At 42.7% G+C, this 18368-nt stretch overlaps 1 protein-coding gene across 4 annotated transcripts in view; it reads right to left on the bottom strand.

Moving 5' to 3' along the window:
* The window catches only part of appa (amyloid beta (A4) precursor protein a), a 216980-nt gene that overhangs the window by 69404 nt on the left and 129208 nt on the right, over positions 1-18368 (bottom strand). For all 4 annotated transcript variants that reach the window (XM_072259874.1, XM_072259876.1, XM_072259872.1 and 1 more), the window contains exon 6: positions 9696-9868. In XM_072259874.1, coding sequence (XP_072115975.1) covers positions 9696-9868 — 173 coding nt within the window. The remainder of the gene's footprint in view (positions 1-9695; positions 9869-18368) is intronic.

Raw genomic sequence — 18368 nt, 5'->3', positions numbered from 1 at the left:
TGGTGTCACAGCAACAACCTTACACTCAATGTCAGCAAGACCAAAGAGCTGATTGTGGACTTCAGGAAGGGGAAGACGAGGGATCAGAAATGGAGAGAATAAGTAATTTCAAATTCCTGGCTGTCAATACCTCTGAGAACCTATCCTGGTTGCAACATATTGATGCAGCTATAAAGAAGGCAAGATAGTGGCTATATTTCACTAGGAACTTGAGGAGATCTGGTTTGTTAATTAGCATACTCAAAAACTTCTACAAATGTACTGTGGAGAACATTCTGACTGGCCACATCATTGACTGGTATGGGGTGGGGGTACGTGACTACCGCACAAAATTAAAATAACTTGTAGAAACTTGTAAAATTAGTTAGTTCTATCATGGGCACGAGCCTTCACAGTATCCAAGACGTCTTCAAGGAGCGGTGCCTTAGGAAGGAAGCATCCATCATTAGGGATCTCCACTACCCAAGACATGTCCTCTTCATACTGTTTCCGTCGCAAACTCAGCGATTCAGCAACAGCTTCTTCCCACTGCTATCCAATTTCTGAATGACATTGAACCCATGAATACTACCTCACTACATTTTTTTTTATGCCTGCAATACTTACTGCAATATTTATTTATCATGTATTTCACTGTACTGCTGCCGTAAAGTTAACAGATTTCGCAACATATGCCAGTGATATTAAATCTGCTTTTGATTCTGAACAGTGAGCAGTTTTGGGCCCTTATTGGAGAGAGTCCAGAGGAGGTTCACAAGAATAATTCTGGGAAGGAAAGGGTTAACATGAAGAGCATTTGATAGCTCTGGGACTGTAGTTTAGAAGAACGAAGGGGAAGCTCATTGAAACCTATCACCCTCCTCCCACCACTGAATTTTCTCAGGAGCTAACATTTCATCGCCCGCCAGTGCTCTGGTTGTTGCGTGATTAAGGATAAAGAAACCTGCTTCATTTATCACATGTACGTCAAAACATGCAGTGAAGGCGTCATCCAAATCAAATCGGTGAGGATTGTGCTGGGCAGCCACGCTTCTGTCAGCCACATAGTATGCCCACAGCTCATTAATCCTAACCCATTTGCCTTTGAAACGTGGGAGGAAACCGAAACATCGGGAGGAAACCCACACGATCACGGGAAGAATGTACAAATTTCTTACAAAAAGTGGCAGTAAAGTGTGCTGCTGCTATGAGACGATTATGCAAAGTGTAAGTCTTTTAATACCTTGCACAAAGTTACCTTGCATCAATCTACTTAGGCTGGTAATTTTCCTTAAAAATGTATTACACAGTCTGTTTAATAGGTTATCGAATCAGGAGCACTCTGCAAACAGCCTGAGGTATTGAAACAAATTACTATACAGACACACTATTCTGACTAAAACCTTTTAAAAAAGAAAGCTGATAACATAGAACCTCAGTTTTTCCAAATTAGAATTGGTTATTTTCACAGCAAACGGTGAATTTAATTCTAAGGGGAACTTCATAGATTATATAAATTCCAAACAAATAAACCAAACCAAAGGCCAGTTTTTTTTCCACTGGTTTACTTTTCATTTTAAACACATAGAAATTTTTGGGCCTAGCTTAGTGGTTGGTTTAATCATGAAATGTGAGGGAGTAGAATTCCATCCTGTTGCTTTAGTAATTAAAACTATGAAGCACCCTCAATTACTCCAAAAGACTGAGGTTTGGTAAAATACTGAAAGGCTTTTATTCGTCGTACAATACGGCCTCCACAGTGAGTGTCTGCCCCCGGACTGAGGGGGAGGGGCAAGGCAAACACCTTTATACAGGACTCTGTGGGAGGAGCCACGGGGCAGTCAGCAGAGGGGTGTGTCCAGACAGGTAACCGAGTTACAACATGGTTTACCACAAACTATTAATTTTAAAATTCAAAGTATGATGTAATCTGATTTTTGGTTGTTCTTGACATGTAGTGATTAGCACAATGCTTTACATACCAGCGACCCGCGTTCAATTCCTGCTGCAGTCTGTAAGGAATTTGTATGTTCTCCTCATGACTGTGTGGGTTTCCTCCGGGTGCTCCGGTTTCCTCTCACAGTCCAAAGACGTACCGGTTGGTAGGTTAATTGGTCATTGTAAATTGTGTCATGATTAGTCTGGAGTTAAATTAGGGGTTGTGGGGCGGCGTGGCTTGAAGGGCCGGAAGAGCCTGTTCCGCGCTGAATCTCAATAATAAAATTAACAACAAATAAATAAAATTCGGCTCAAAAATAGCAAGAGGCAAAGAAGGGCTGCTGAGCTGTGGTACATGCTCAATAAATTTTAGTGCTGCTGTCTGCCACCACCTGGAGTTACTCCACTTAGAGGAGAAGGTTTATGAAATTTTATCAGGTCATGGGTTTGTAAAGGTCGTTCCAATAATGAAAAAATAATGTCCATATTTACTTTCATCTTGACATGCAGCTTCTAATTGGACAGGCAGAGTGTTCAAAGGATTCAACAATTCAGTGCTCTCCAGCCAGTAATACACAAAATTGAACAAAGATCCACACTTTCTTGCTACATAATGGTTTTTTTCTTTGATTCCTTCATTTTTATGCCTTTAGTTGTTTTTAGTTGAAACACTACGGTAAGCATTGAAAGTACTGATGGTCTACACCCCAGAGTGAAGAACGAGCCAATGTTTGACTGATTTAAGTGCGGGGCCAGATTGGAGAGGCTGAATCGCGGCACTGGGGCTCAGGCCCGAGAGCGCGGAATGAGCTGAAGTTTGGCCAGTTAAGTGCGGGGCCAGATTGAAAAGGTCAAGCTGTTGCGGCTGGAGGTCAGGAACGGGCCACTGCTTGGCGAGGTTCACTCGTCTCTGCACTGAACTGAGGTTGAGGCCTGCAACTCACCCGGACTGGCTGTGGCTGGATTTGTAGCTGTCAACCTACCTTTATGAACTTTAGTTCTGAATACTGCATGCTTACTTTTTATTGTTTACCTGATTTGTTCTTTTTTTCCCCCTCATATTAGGTGTTTGATGTTTTGTTTTAAAATGGGTCCTATTGGGTTTCTTTGTTTTGTGACTACCTGTAAGGAGACAAATCTCAAGGGTGTACATAGTATACATACTTTGATAATAAACGTATTTTGAACTTTGAACTTCTTCCATTAATCCTAGGAGGACTCAGAGATCAAATGCATGGAAAGTCTTACACAGCAACCATAAGTGATGAAGTATTTCCACAAATGATTGTACGAGTCAAATAATAACACATCCAATTATCCACTTTAATATGGATTCCTGCACTCCAGTGACATGTGTGGGCTGGCTGGTGTACTTGAAGGGAAGAAGAACACTGCAAACAGCCAAACATAAGCCTTGAAAATTGCTCGCTGATGAACCAAATTTGCTCTAATTGTGCTTATTGAAATCCAATCCATCACAAAAGCTTATTGGCAGAAAGTAAATGGTCAAATGCTGAATGAGGAAATTACTTTCTTAGTTTCAAAGCTTAAAACCTCAGAATCTTAGGGTTGTATATGGTGACATATATGTACTTTGATAATGCACTTATTTTGAATTTTAAAACCTCAGTGTAATCTCACTTGCCATGTGGTTCATGTCCAAAGAGCAAACAAGGCCACAGTTGGCATTGTGAATGGCTTATGTTCTAAACTCAACAGTGCTGAACTTGCTATTCCGCCATTTCATCGAATCATACAAGATGGGCCAAAACCACCAGTGTTCTCTTCACTGGTTCTTTGAAAACTGTTCAATTGGACACTAATTCATCCTCCAAAATGGAACAAATCTATTAAAACGACTCCAACTACCTCAATGCATCCCATATCATCTAAAATATTGTCATAATTTTTCCCTCTGGTACTTCTTGCCAATTATAAAACCATTAAGGCAATAAGACGTGTGAGCAGAATTAGCCATTCGGCTCATCGAGTCTGCTCCACCATTTGATCGTGGCTGATCTAATTTTCTTCAGCCCCATCCTCCCACCTTTTCCCTAACACCTTTGATGCCCTTACTATCAACCTCCGCTTTAAATATACCCAATGACTTGGCCTCCACAGACATCTGTGGCAATGAATTCCACAGATTCACCACACTCTGGCTAAAGAAATTTCTTCTCATCTTCGTTGTAAAAGATTGTCCTATTCTAAGGCATTGCTCCCTGGTCCACGACTTTCCCACAATTGGAATAATCTTCTGCACATCCACTCTACCAAGGCTTTTCAATATTTGGTAGGTTTCAATGAAATTCCCCTCAGTATTCATCTTGTAATTTTTGACCCACTTAGCTGAGGAGATGGTTATGGTCTGCATCATAATTTTAGGCCTTGCCCATAATCTTCTTGGCTATGAGAGAAACAAGCCACAAAATTGAAATCCTATACAAATAGTATATGACATATGCCATGCTCTATGGCTCAACAGCTGTCCTGCAAATGGTGCCTGGAATTGTATGCAAAACTCAAGCTGCAGCCTAAACTAAATGTTCAGTATGGTTGAAGCTCTGACAAGAGTTTACAGATTTATGTTGTAAGCTTTCTGGCAGGCTACATTATGACCCTGATATGGAAACTCCAAAGCACAGGAAAGCAAGAAGCTACACAGAGTGGCAAATTCAGCCAGGTCCATCACAGGCACAGCAGTGCTCATCACTTGGACATCTATAAGGCAATGTCGGGCATCCATCATCAGGAACCCTCAACATTCAAGCCAATGCAGCCCTAAGGCAGGAGGTAAAGGGTCCACAGACCCACAACTTGCAGTATAACAGCCTCTTCCACATTATCACCCAGTTCTTCGACCAAACCATAAAATCTGCCACTACCTTGGACTATATTATTTTCCTCACTCTTATCCCAGCACGAGTTATTTGTTTTGCACGCACAAGTAATCTATAATATCGGTCAATTTACATTAATTTGTGTGCCCTCGTTTTATGATGTATAGTGTTGCTGCTCCGACAAAAAGCTAATTGTCATAACATTTACACCAGAGTGCGGGCACTTTGGTCCACGGTGAAGTATAGAACATAGATAGACCAGTAGAGCACAGTACAGACGCTTTGAACCATGGAGAAGTCTAGAACATAGACCAGTAGAGCACAGTAGGGGTTTGACCCGCGGTGAAGTATAGAACATAGACCAGTAGAGCACAGTACAGACGCTTTGACCCACAGTGAAGTCTAGACCATAGACCAGTGGAGCACAGTAGGGGTTTGACCCGCGGTGAAGTATAGAACATAGACCAGTAGAGCACAGTACAGACGCTTTGACCTACAGTGAAGTCTAGACCATAGACCAGTGGAGCACAGTAGGGGTTTGACCCACGGTGAAGTATAGAACATAGACCAGTGGAGCACAGTACAGACGCTTTGACCCACAGTGAAGTCTAGAACATAGACCAGTACAGCACAGTAGGGGTTTGACCCACGGTGAAGTATAGAACATAGACCAGTAGAGCACAGTACAGACGCTTTGACCCACAGTGAAGTCTAGACCATAGACCAGTGGAGCACAGTAGGGGTTTGACCCACGGTGAAGTATAGAACATAGACCAGTAGAGCACAGTAGGGGTTTGACCCACGGTGAAGTATAGAACATAGACCAGTGGAGCACAGTAGGGGTTTGACCCACAGTGAAGTCTAGAACATAGACCAGTGTAGCACAGTAGGGGTTTGACCCACGGTGAAGTCTAGAACATAGACCAGTAGAGCACAGTAGGGGTTTGACCCACGGTGAAGTCTAGAACATAGACCAGTAGAGCACAGTAGGGGTTTGACCCGCGGTGAAGTCTAGAACATAGACCAGTAGAGCACAGTAGGGGTTTGACCCACAGTGAAGTCTAGACCATAGACCAGTGGAGCACAGTAGGGGTTTGACCCACAGTGAAGTCTAGACCATAGACCAGTAGAGCACAGTAGGGGTTTGACCCACGGTGAAGTCTAGACCATAGACCAGTAGAGCACAGTACAGACGCTTTGACACACAGTGTTGTGCCTTCCTATATAAACCTACTCGACACGATCAACCTAACCCTTCCCTCCTACACATTTCATAACTCTGCACTTTTCTGTGTTCATGGAAAACTGAGTGGCTGTGAAGCATTACCTCGATAGATCTACCTGTCCAATCTGAGATGATAACACCCACACACGCTAGACGAAATCTCAATTAAAATGATTTAATTCCACTGCAAATTTTAACTGGCCAAGTACCAATTAGTGAAGGGAATTAACAATTCATTGATGCCCTTTTTTTTAACTGAGGGGATAAATCTCGTATCTCATAAGTGCCAAGTCAGATGCAAAGAGCAGAATCAGAACTGAATTCAGAGACCATAAAGGCCAAAAACAGAATAAATATTTAACATTTAACTGAGACACTAGCAAGAAAGTGTAGAATAGCATCTAGCTGCACTCTCCTAAATAACCCAATGATGTCATTAAGCTGGAAAGGGTGCAAAAAAGTTTTAAGAGAACATTGCCAGGACTCAAAAGGTCTTGGGAAATATTGGGCAGGCTAGCACTTTATTCCTCGGAGTGTAGAGGGGCCACCATAGAGGTGGATAAAAACATGGGGGACATGGACTAGTGGAACTTACTCAGTATTTTTCCAGGGCTGAGCAATCAAGAAATTGAAGGCATAGATTTAATGTGAGCGGTAAGGATGTAAAAGTGACCCGAGGATTGGCACGAGGGTGGTGTGAATATGGAATGAGTTGCTAGAGAAAATTATAGTTAAATTAACATTTTATAACAACATTTAAAGACATTTGGACAGGTCCATGGATAGGAAAGGTTTAGAAGGATATGGGCCACACTTGAGGGACACATTGGATAAATGCAAGTAGTTTTTTCCTCACTGTGGTAGGTGAGCCTAGAACTAAAGGTAAATAGATAACGGGGTGACCTGTTGGGGCACCCTTTGAGAGAAGGGTAGTGCAGTCTGATGTGACCAGAGTGAACATTAAATGTTCCTGAATGCTATTGCTTTGGAAACTGAAGCAGGAAAACCTCAGTTTATTAAAGAAGAACGATGCATAGCAAAGCAAATATAGCCCCTCCTCGTTTAACGAAGGACCCTTTTGATGGCATCATTTCTGGTTTGTCTGCCATCCTTGAGCCTCTCGTTGTCATTCTGGAGACGTGTAGTCCTTTCATTCCTCATCTCTTCATCTCTTCTGCTGTTTGTTCTTTGTCTCTGATCCTGGAGATGTGCATTTTTCAGCTCCTTTGTCTCTTCCTCTCTCCCCCTCTCCTCCTTCTGTGCCTGTTTTGTCATTCTGGAGACGGGCAGCCCTTTCATCCCCCGTCTCTTCATCTCTTCTGCTGTTTGTTATTTGTCTCTGATCCTGGAGACGTGCATGCCTCTCCTCCTCTGTCTCTTCTTCTCTCATTTTTTTTGTCCTGACTCTTTGATCCTTGAGTCATGTGGCCCTGGCCTCATCCGTTTCTTGTTCTCTCCTTCTCCTTGCCGCTTCCCACGACGTTTGGCGTCGTCTCTTGACCATAATGTCGCCCTTCCCTTTCCACACAGCATCATTAGGCTGACCACTTTTATTTTTACCCTAATGCTGGATAGAAGATACGATGCAGTAACACCAAAGAATGCTGATTATTCTTGATGATGTGGTTGGCGCTCTCCTAAATGGACATGATATAGCCACCACTGTGCTTTGACTGCAGCAAAGGGTTTTATGGGTATCTCGAAGAACGTCATTACAATAAGATTTAATTATCTCTTATTGATGGGTGGCCGTTAGATCTGACCCAATCCTGCACATGGTGATGGTGATTAGCAGAATGTGAGCCCTCGAAATAGAGCTGCCCTGCTCTTTTGCTCCGGTAGGTGTCGCTGCTGAGGCTGGCCGTGCGCATGCGTCGGGCTGTCGCATCCCGATTTCTATGATGGCCGATCGGCTCTCGGGTGAAAGAGAGCCTGCTGATTTTTGTGAATGAGCAATTTTATACGAATATATAACCCTGAAACTTTGCCTGCATTCTGTAAGAGCGCATTTTAATTCGACTTAGCCAAAAAAAGTGCTGCTGTAATGCACCGTTTGTGCTAATTGGAGGTCACAAATGGCTAGACAGAGCATGAGAGTTTTAGTAGTATATAGATGAGTTAAGAGTGAAATGTGAAATATTTAATGGGACTAAAGGGCTTCTTCACTCAGAGGGTGGTGCAAGTGTGGAACGAGCTGCCAAAGGGTTTGACTGCAACAGGTAAGAGAATTTTGGGTACATAGTCGGGAGGGGTATGTAGTGCAAGTGTGGGTTGATGGGACCCACAATAAACAGTTTGGCATAGAGTAACTGGACCTAATGACCTGGTTCTGTGCTGCAGTGCTCTATGACTCACTCATGTCTGACACTTTGCATCATGAAAGCCATTATACCCACCAACAGGATCACCACTATCAGCAAAGAAAAGGCTGAAGTTTAAATAGCCTTGATGCTGGCTGCTGGGGGAAGATCCTCTCTGTCATACCCCCACCTGCCTGCCTGATAAAAGTTAGCCCCAATGCCTTGATATAACTTGCACTGGCGCAGGACTTTTACTGGTTAATGCAGAACAGAGCATCAGGAAACAAATAGATTGTGACATCAGAGTGCTCGGTTTCTCAGAATAGCCCAAGGATGAAAACCCAGCAAATCAACGATTTAAATTCAATCTGCTATGAACTATAGATAGACACAATCCGAATGTCATGAGTGAAACATAACCAAAAATATCCTGCCACTTCTTCAGTTCTAATGGTAGAATGCATTCTGAAGATGGCAAAGTTGAGTTAGCCAGTTGTCTATTAAGTATAGTTTGCCCAAACAGACCTATGGCTCTTCCACAGTATTCTATTAAGAATGGAAAAACATGAATTAGACATTTAAAATCTACAATGATCTCAATGTCAGAAAGAGGATTCATTCCAACAACACATGACTACTTCCAACATTTCCCTTTATTCACTTCTAAATTGTCTATTTTGAAACAGTGCAAGAAAACTACCCCACTCCTACCCCTTGTTCTGAATATTCTTCACTCTAGTGGATGGCCAACTTCAGTGAGCAAGCTATGAGACCATAAGACACGGGTGCAGAATTATGCCCATCAGCCTACTGTGTCTGCTCCGCCATTCCATCATGGCTGATTTATTATCCCTCTCAACACCATTCTCCTGCCTTCTCCCTGTAAACTTTGACACCCTTACTAATGAAGAATCTATGAACCTCCGTCATATATATAGGCAATGAGTTGATCTGCACAGCAGTCTGTGGCAATAAGTTTCAGATTCACCAGCCCCAAGCTAAAAAAAAATCTCATTTTTGTTTTAAAGGGACATCTATTGTGCCCTCTGGTCCCACTCTAAGAAACCTTCTCGCCATGTCCACTCTATCTAGGCATTTCATTTCTATATAGGTTTCAATGAGATCCCACATCATTCTTCTAACCAGAAGAGTGCAGGCCTAGAGCCATCAAGCGCTCCTCACACTTTAACCTTTTCATCCCCAGGATCATTCTCGTGAACTTCCTCTGGACACTCTCCAATGCCAGCACATCCCTTCTTAGATAAGGGCCCAAAACTGCTCACCATAACCAGTGCCATCATTAGCATCATAGCATTTAAAACAGTTTAAATCAATTCAACATAGTCAAAAAAACTGACCGTGATTAAGAGTTTACATACAGTGACTGCATGAAAAGTTGATAATCTACATTACCTCTCACAACTTCTTCAATTGCTTCTGTGGTAGTGGTGGTGCTGCTGGTTGTATGCTCGGTTGGATCCTCATACTGATCCTCAACTTCATCATCAAGGTCGTTGTCATCCTCATCATCAATATCGCTTTCCTCTTCCTCCTCCTCTACAGGCTGCTCTTCAGTTACTTTGTCACTGAAATTAAGTTTGGAATAGTTAATGAAGCTGGATCTTGGTATCAATATACTTTTGCAATATAAATGCAATTTCTCTGTATAATCTAAGAGGCAAAAGAAGCGATTGTGGACTCAGCCCAATACAACACAGACACATCCCTTCTCTCCACTGGGAGTATCCACAGGAAGAGTTGCCTCAAGAAGGCAACATCCATCATCAAAGATCCCCTCCACCCGGACCTTGCCATCTTTTCACAGCTACCATCAAGCAGGAGGGACAGAAATCTGAAGTCCCACACCACCAAAGTTCAAAGTATGTATACGTTACACAACCTTGAGATTCATCTGCTTACAGGCAGCCACAAAGTAGAGAAACCAAATGGAAGCCATAAAATACCTGACAAACACCCAACGTGGAGAGAGACAGCGGAAAAAACAAATTGTGCAAACAATAAAAGGAAGCAAATAGTATTTAGAACAAAAGTGAATCCTCAGACATGAGGCCCATAGCCTCAACTCAGAACATAGTGCAGAAACGTTGCTGAGCTCACAGACATAAAGCCCCAGGTCCACAGCTTCACAGCAGCGAAGAGTGTAGTAAATGTCATGAAGCAGCGAGCAGAACCAGCCCAATCCTCGCCTCTGGTCCCGACATCCAGCCTTCTCAATCCCGGTTCAAGAACAACTTCCTTTCAACCGTTCTGTTCTTGAACCAACCGGCAAAACCCTAATCACTACCTCAGTATTGTAACATTGCGGCCACCTTGCACTTTAATCTAAATTGTGTTCTTTCTTTTATAAATAGAATACAATTTTTGTTTTCGTCAAAGCTGCTTATCTAATGTTACATACCTGTGATGCTGTTGCAAGCTAGTTTTCCATGGCAGTTCACACACGTATGATAATAAGTCTTCCTTACATCGATATGCCTATCCAAATATCTCTTAAAAGCCTCCAATGTATTTGCCTCTCCCACTATACCATGACACTGCATAGTAGCATCGTAGTTAGCACAGAACTTGAGATTCGATGACCTGGGTTCAATTCCCACCGCTGTCTGTAAGGAGTTTGTACATTCTCTCATGATCACATGGGTTTCCTCTGGGTGCTCCAGTTTCCTCCCACAATCCAAAGACATAGGTTAATTGGTCAGTCTAAATTGTCCTGTGATTAGGCTAGGATAAAATAAATAAAATGCCAGCTGCCCCAATTAACTGAAGTTTCATAGAAATAGTTAAAAGGGAGGGAAAAAAAGACAAATTCTACTGTTTAACTGAATAACAATTCATGTATTTAATGAAATACAGGACAAATTAGTACTGTACCTCTAAAATAAAACTACGTATTAGTTACTAATAGTTGTTGACAAAGTGTTCATCTGCCATGTCCTTTGCAAGACTGTAAATGAATAAAATTAGCGCAGACACCTAGTCAGATCATGGACTGCCTCCATATAATGTTTTAGACGATGGTATCCTCCAAACCTTTATCTTCATTGGAACATTCAAGATGACTGTCAATAACCTTTGTAATTCCTAACTTGAAGAAGTGAAATTGTTTCATTTTCATTTCCAGCTGTTTCAGGTATCTCCAAGCCCAAGTGATTGAAAGCATGGTGAGCGAGACAGTTTCGAATTGCTTTACTGCTCATTTCTCACCAGCTATCAATGACACAAATCACTGTTTTTTGACCACAAACACAAGCAACTGGTGCTACTTAAAAACTGATCACTCCAAGGATGGAGTACTGTCCAATGGCCACACAAGTGCATGCGACCAACGCCAGTTAGAAACTGTTCAGTAAGTCTCCGGCCCTTATTAAGTGGCATTGTGTCACAAATAAACAAAGGGATCCCAGCTATTTTCTCAATTTAGTTTTTGTACTTTGAGTTGTGTCAAATAAATGATTGCTCCGATTAACCAATGGCCCAATTAACTGGAATCCACTGTATTCCCTCTCTTATAATAAAGGGCAACATCTTGTGCTCTAAATCATCTTGCTGCCTGCAGATGTGCATTCCATGTACGAGAATCCCTTGGAAAAGGAGCACCTGTCATCTCAGATCATTCTTTAAGCTTATTCTTTGCAATTCTTCTGATTCAAACTCACATTTCTCCGCAGTAAACTATCGATAGCATTTTTATCCAATCACATTCTTTCCAAACTCCCTTACAAATTCTGCATCCGCATAACATGCTTTTAATCCATTACTCAGTTCATTTCAGCTGATATTTCCTTTCTATGTTTGCCATTCCTTTTTTAATCTTAAGACATTAGTTCAGGCCTAAAGTTATTCACCCAAGCTGAATATGAAATTAGAGGACTTTGTCCTTTCATTAATTCTGAGTAGCTTTTAAGTAGTCGAGGCCCCACATTGATTCTCTGGTACCCTTCTTGTTATAATTTGCCAACTTCAAAATGTCCATTTCTCTTTATCCTCACTCATCTATTAGCATAAGACCACAAGACCATAAGATATAAGAGCAGAATTAGGCCATTTCATCATGGCTGATCCATTTCCCTCTCAGCCACAATTTCCTGCCTTCTCCCTGTAGCCCTTCATGCTCAGACTAAACGAGAATCTATCAACCCCTGCCTTATATATACCCAATGACTTGGCCTCCACAGTCGCTTGAGGCTACTTAAACACTGATTGTTCTAAGCACAGAGTACTGTCTAACCGTCACACAACTGCATGTGACTGACGCTAGTTAGAAACTGTTCAGTAACAGTCTCCTGTCCCAATTAAGCAGCGCAGTGTCTCCAATAAAACAAACTTCCACCCATGCTAATGCATTACCTCAAAAACATGATTTTTATTAGGTCCAGAGGTAGCAAATCCCGGGTACTTGCGGCTATTGGGACAGCAATTGCCCCTCCAGATCACATGGGCTGGAGGTCCATGCAAGTCTGGAAGTTGAGCCTCGAAGGTCAAACCTGAGATCAGTGAGTCCAAATGTTGGCAAAATATGGAGAGCAAAGTCAAAGGTCGAAGTCCAGAGCACGGCGGATCTGGAGGTAGGTCAAAAGTCAGGAGGGCCCAGGTCACTGGGGCCAGAGGTCTGCGCAAGTCTGGAAGTTGAGGCCAGAAGGTCAAACTTGTGATTGGCAAATCCTGGGTAAAGTCCAAAGTTGCATGCCTGATGTTTGCAAGTCTGGGTCGGGGGCCAGGCATTAGGGGCCTACAGGAGGCCACCTTTTTTTTTAATTAAGTGCAATTGTGAACAACAGCCAGATTAGAAATGTTGATCAAGTCAACTGGTTCCCAAAGAGAACTCTGATAGGCCAATCAGATGGTTCACTGTTGCTCAGTGACAAAACGCAAAACAGGCACAAGGTCACTGGCCCCTGTACCCCAGAAACACACCTGAGCAGTGTGGCAGAGGTATGTGCTATGCATGACCTGATCTGAAAGCATCATGTTGACTCATACCAGATCATGTTCACGGCGGAACAGCTTAGTCAAGGATGGGGTGATCAGCACAGATGGACAAATTATACCTCCACTACCCATGTAGGCCTGTCCTGGGGTAGGTGCCTGTTGGTGAGTAGGTGGGAGAGGCCTGTGTTACTGTTGTTATTGCTATTGCTGTTGCTTGTGTTCTGCTGCTGAACACTGTGGACATGCTCTGTTGGCACCAGTATGTCTGATCACACTTGCGTGCTTTCACCAGCATGTCCTTGGGTGTGTTGGTTGTTAATGGAAATGAAAAATGTTACTGTATGTTTTGATGCACAGTACAGTACATGCAATGAATAAATTTGAATACTGAAAATCCAAATACACTGAATTTACACATTCCCTGCTATCCACTTTATATCTTTTATTTTTCATAAAGCTATGTTAAATCTCAAATGAGAAAACCTGCAGATGCTGGAAATACAAGCAACACATACAAAATGTGAACCCAGTAGGCCAGGCAGCATCTATGGAAGAGAGGAATCAGCCAAAGTTTCAGGCCGAGATCCTTCATCAGGACAAGAAAAAAACAATGACGTCAAAGAAAGAAGGTGGGGTGGGGAGGGGAAGAAGTAGTACAAGATGGTAGGTGATAGGTGAAACTGGAAAAGAGGGAGGAATGAAGTAAAGAGTTGGGAAGTTGATTGGTGAAAGAGATAAAGGGTCAGAGAAGGGAGAATCTGACAGGAGAGGGTAGAAGACCATGGAAGAAAGGGAAGGGGTGGGAGCACTGGGGGAGATGATTCAATGGGCAGGTAAGAATATAAAATGAGAGAAGAAAATGGGTAATGGTGGGGGGGGGCAACTATCAGAAGCTCGAGAAGTTGATGTTCAAGCCTTCAGGTTGGAATATAAGGTGTTGTTCAAACTATGTGAGGGCACGTGGCCAAGTGGTTAAGGCATTGGACTAGCGACCTGAAGGTTGTGAGTTCGAGCCCCAGCCAAGGCAGCGTGTTGTGTCCTTGAGCAAGGCACTTAACCACACATTGCTCTGCGACGACACTGGTGCCAAGCTGTATAGGTCCTAATGCCCTTCCCTTGGACAACATTGGTGTCGTGGAGAGGGGAGACTTGCAGCATGGGCAACTGCTGGTCTTCTATACAACCTTGCCCAGGCCTGCACCCTGGAGACTGAAGACTTTCCAGGCGCAGATCCATGGTCTCGCAAGAACGGATGCCTTAATAGTTCAAGCTATCGACATTCATGCCATGATACAGGAGCAGAATTAGGCCATTCAGTGCACCGAGTCTGCTCTGCCATTCCATCATGGCTGATCCCAAATCCCACTCAACCCCATTCTCCTGCATTCTCACGGTATCTCTGATGGCCTGACCAATCAAGAACCTATCAACCTCCACTTCGCTCAATGTTAGAAGTTAGTATTGTTCCAATGAAGGTAATTAGGGTAACTGGTTCTGGTCTCCTTTTTTCTATTCTACACCACCCCCCCCACCCCGAATAGGTACAATATACAGTATTTGTAATTTTACAATTCACTGGCAAGTTTACAGAATCCAGGGAATTATGTAAAATTATAAATACACTATAGCTATTTTTTTCAAAATGGAAGGATGTAGGCCTTGAACGTAGAGTTCCATTAGTTTCCCTAACACTTATTCTCTGGGGATATTGATTGTTTTAAGTTCCTCCCTGCCTCCTGACTAACATCAGTGCTGTTTAACTACTGAATATTTGCACAGGTCTCTGCCATTTCCTTTTTCCACATTAATTCCCCAGTCTCATCCTCCAATGGACAAATGCCTAGCTGCTCCATTTTAAAACATGGAGATGTTCTTCTTTTTACATTCCCAGTTAGTTTACTCATACTACAAAAAAAAAGAAAAGAAAAGAAGTCATAATTTTGTGGCTTCCAAAATTTTCTCAACCTTGGGGTCAACCACCTACCTTTACAATGCTGTCTTTTATTTCAGTGTAATCCATTATTTAATTCCTCAGTTGGCCATAGGTGAGTACCAGCCTTTTTGCTCCTCTCAATGGAACTTAAGAATACCATTGGTATACGTATATAAGAATTACAAAAATATTTCCTTGCTGTTTTTTTTCTCCTGTTTAATCTGCTTCTCAGTTCACTTTAGCTGACCCTTTCTTCATACGTTTGTAACTGCTTTAAGACTTTAGCTTCAGACCCGAAGTTACTCACTGTTAAACAGAATGCAAAATAGGATTGTTGATCATTCTTTCCTGATTAATTAATCCAGTCTCATTACACATGACCAGATTAAAAGTAGACTTATTATTGGCTGGTCCCACAACATACAAGAAGCTGCTTCAAGTATATTCTAAGAACTTGTCCGCAAGACTACCATTGCAAATTTGATAAATCTATCTGAAAAACTTGCCATGATTAATAGTTCCTTTCCTACAACCCTCCTTTATTTCTTGATTTAAAACTTCCTACAGGTTTTAGGTATAGTTAGGAGCTTTCTAATCAGGCCATCCCACTCCTGCCCACCACCTTGGGTAAGACCACTCTATGGAAATGTCAGTAACTTTCTCTTTGCCAACTACAGCTTAGGGTCTGCAACAGGAATTCCAATTCATTAATTCTGGGAGCAAGCTACTCAAGCAGCAGAACTTACCGCTGCCAAACAAAAATAAAAACAGAAGGGTGGAAGTATGAAAATAAAAAAACTAGATGCTGGATTTGAAATATAAACAAATATTGGAAACACTCATCAGGATGTGGAAAGAGAAACAGTTAGCATTTCAGATTCAGCACTATTAGAGAGAGTCAGGGAAAGAGATAAATAGCACACACTGAGTGCTGAAGGAACTCAGCAGATCAGGCAGCATCTATGGAGGAGAATGATGGAGTCAGTGTTTCGGGCTGAAATCCATCCAGTCTTGACAAAGAGTCTTGACCCAAAATGCTGACTATTCATTCCTCTCCATAGATGTTGCCTGACTCGCTGAGATCCTTCAGCGTCTTGTGTGTATTGCTTTGGATTTCCAGCGTCTGCAGAATTTCTTGTGTCTCCAAAGTTAATGTTCCTCAGACATTTCACCAATTCCCAAAAACTGCACTGCTGCACGAACACTCGGATGAAATGCTCTCACTGTGCTCACAGATTGGTTCAGCAGTGGAGGTGGGGAAAGGGGGAAGATGGAGGGGGGTGAATGGGGAGTGAACTCATACTTGCAAACCTTCTTCACTGAATAAGGTCAAGTATTGAAGCTGTTGGTTGATGCGTCCAGTATTTAGTTCCATTTGTAACCACATGCCAACAAAGTGGGAGATTTAATAGCCGAACCTGCATTGGTAAATTAATTCCCAATTGTAACACCCACCACTGTCTGTAAGTAGTTTGTATGTTCTCCCCATGACTGCATGGTTTTCCTCCGAGTGTTCTGGTTTCCTCCCCGAGTCCAAACACGTATCGGTTGGTAGGTTAATTGGTCACTGTAAATTGTTCCATGATTAGGCCAAGATTAAGTTGGGGGATTGCTGGGCGGTGTGGCTCAAAGGGACTATTCCATGTTGTATCTCAGTAACAAAAATAATATTGAGAGTACATGTTGATTAGATTTTCAAGAAAATTTTGTTTACTTAGAGATACAGCATGGAACAGGCTCTTCCGGCCCAACGAGCTGCACAGCCCAGCCACCCACCTATTTAACCCCTGCCTAGTCACAGGACAATTTACAATGGCCAATTAACCTACTAACCCATCTTGGCAATCCATTTGCAAAAGATGATGACGCCTCCTCGTGTGGTGACAAAACGTTTGCAAATGAATCGCCAAGATTGGCGAACAACTCAGCGCAATCATCAACTACCCAAGCTACACACTTTGGACTGTGGGAGGAAACCATAGCACCCAGAAGAAACCCACAGGGTCCTGGAGAGAACATACAAACTCCTTACAGATGAGGTTGGAATTGAACTCCAAACTCTGATGCCCCGAGCTGTAATAGCATGGCGCTAACTGCGATGTCACCGTGGCACCCAGAAAATCACATATTAAAGATACTGAAAATCCGAACCACAACTAACAAACCATCCACACCCCCCCCATCTACATTTTCCCTTTCTTGTGGGGATAACTGCCATTTACAAAGACTAGGTAGACAGATGCTTTATCGATCCCAAAGGAAATTACAGTGTCACAGTAGCATTATAAGAACACAGATATAAATATTAGAACAGGAGTAGAAAGAATAAAAAATAAATTACCTCAAACAGTCCAGCAGGAGGGGGGTCATCACATCCCCAGCTATTGGTCAACCCTTTATACAGCCTAATGGCAGAAGGTAAGAATGACCTCATGAGGCGCTCTTTGGAGTAGCACAGTTGACTTAGCCTATTACTAAAAGTCAGGTATGATCTTGTTGAATGGCGGAGCAGGCTCAATGGGCCAGATGGCCTACTCTTGATCCTACTTCTTCTGTCCTTTTCTTCTTATGTTCCTCTGTTCAGCTAAGGTGGCATGCAGAGGGTGAGAAACATTGCCCTGAATTGCCAGAATTTTCCATAGGCTCCTCATTCTACCACAGCCTCCTGTGTGTCCAGTTTGACTCCTATAACAGAACTAGTCTTTCTAACCAGTTTATTGAGCCTGTTGGCATCACCTGTGTTAATCCCATTGCCCCAGCACATCACCGCATAGAAGATTGTACTGGCAACAACAGACTGGTAGAGCATGTGAAGGAGAAGCCTGCATACTCCAAAGGACCTCAGTCTCCTCAGGAAGTAGAGGCGACTCTGGACATTCTTGAACACAGCTTCTGTGTTGGTGCCCCACTCAAGTCTGTTGTCCAGGTGCGTCCTGAGGTACTTGTAAAGTCCTTACCACATCCACGTCCTCACCATCAATAGTAACAGAAAGCACCTCCTGTATATCAGTGAGACCCGACGTAGATTGGGAGACCATTTCACCAAGCACCTACGCTCTGTCTGCTAGAAAAAGGGGGATGTCCCAGTGGCAACTGATTTTAATTCCACTTTGCATTCCAACATGTCAGTCCAGAGCCTCCTCTACTGTCGCAATGATGCCACACTCAGGTTGAAGGAGCAACACCTTATATTCCCTTATATT

The sequence above is a fragment of the Mobula birostris genome, chromosome 6 (genome assembly GCF_030028105.1).
Source record: "Mobula birostris isolate sMobBir1 chromosome 6, sMobBir1.hap1, whole genome shotgun sequence".
Classification (NCBI taxonomy): Eukaryota; Metazoa; Chordata; class Chondrichthyes; order Myliobatiformes; family Myliobatidae; genus Mobula; species Mobula birostris.
This window is presented reverse-complemented; position numbering and strand designations above follow the sequence as displayed.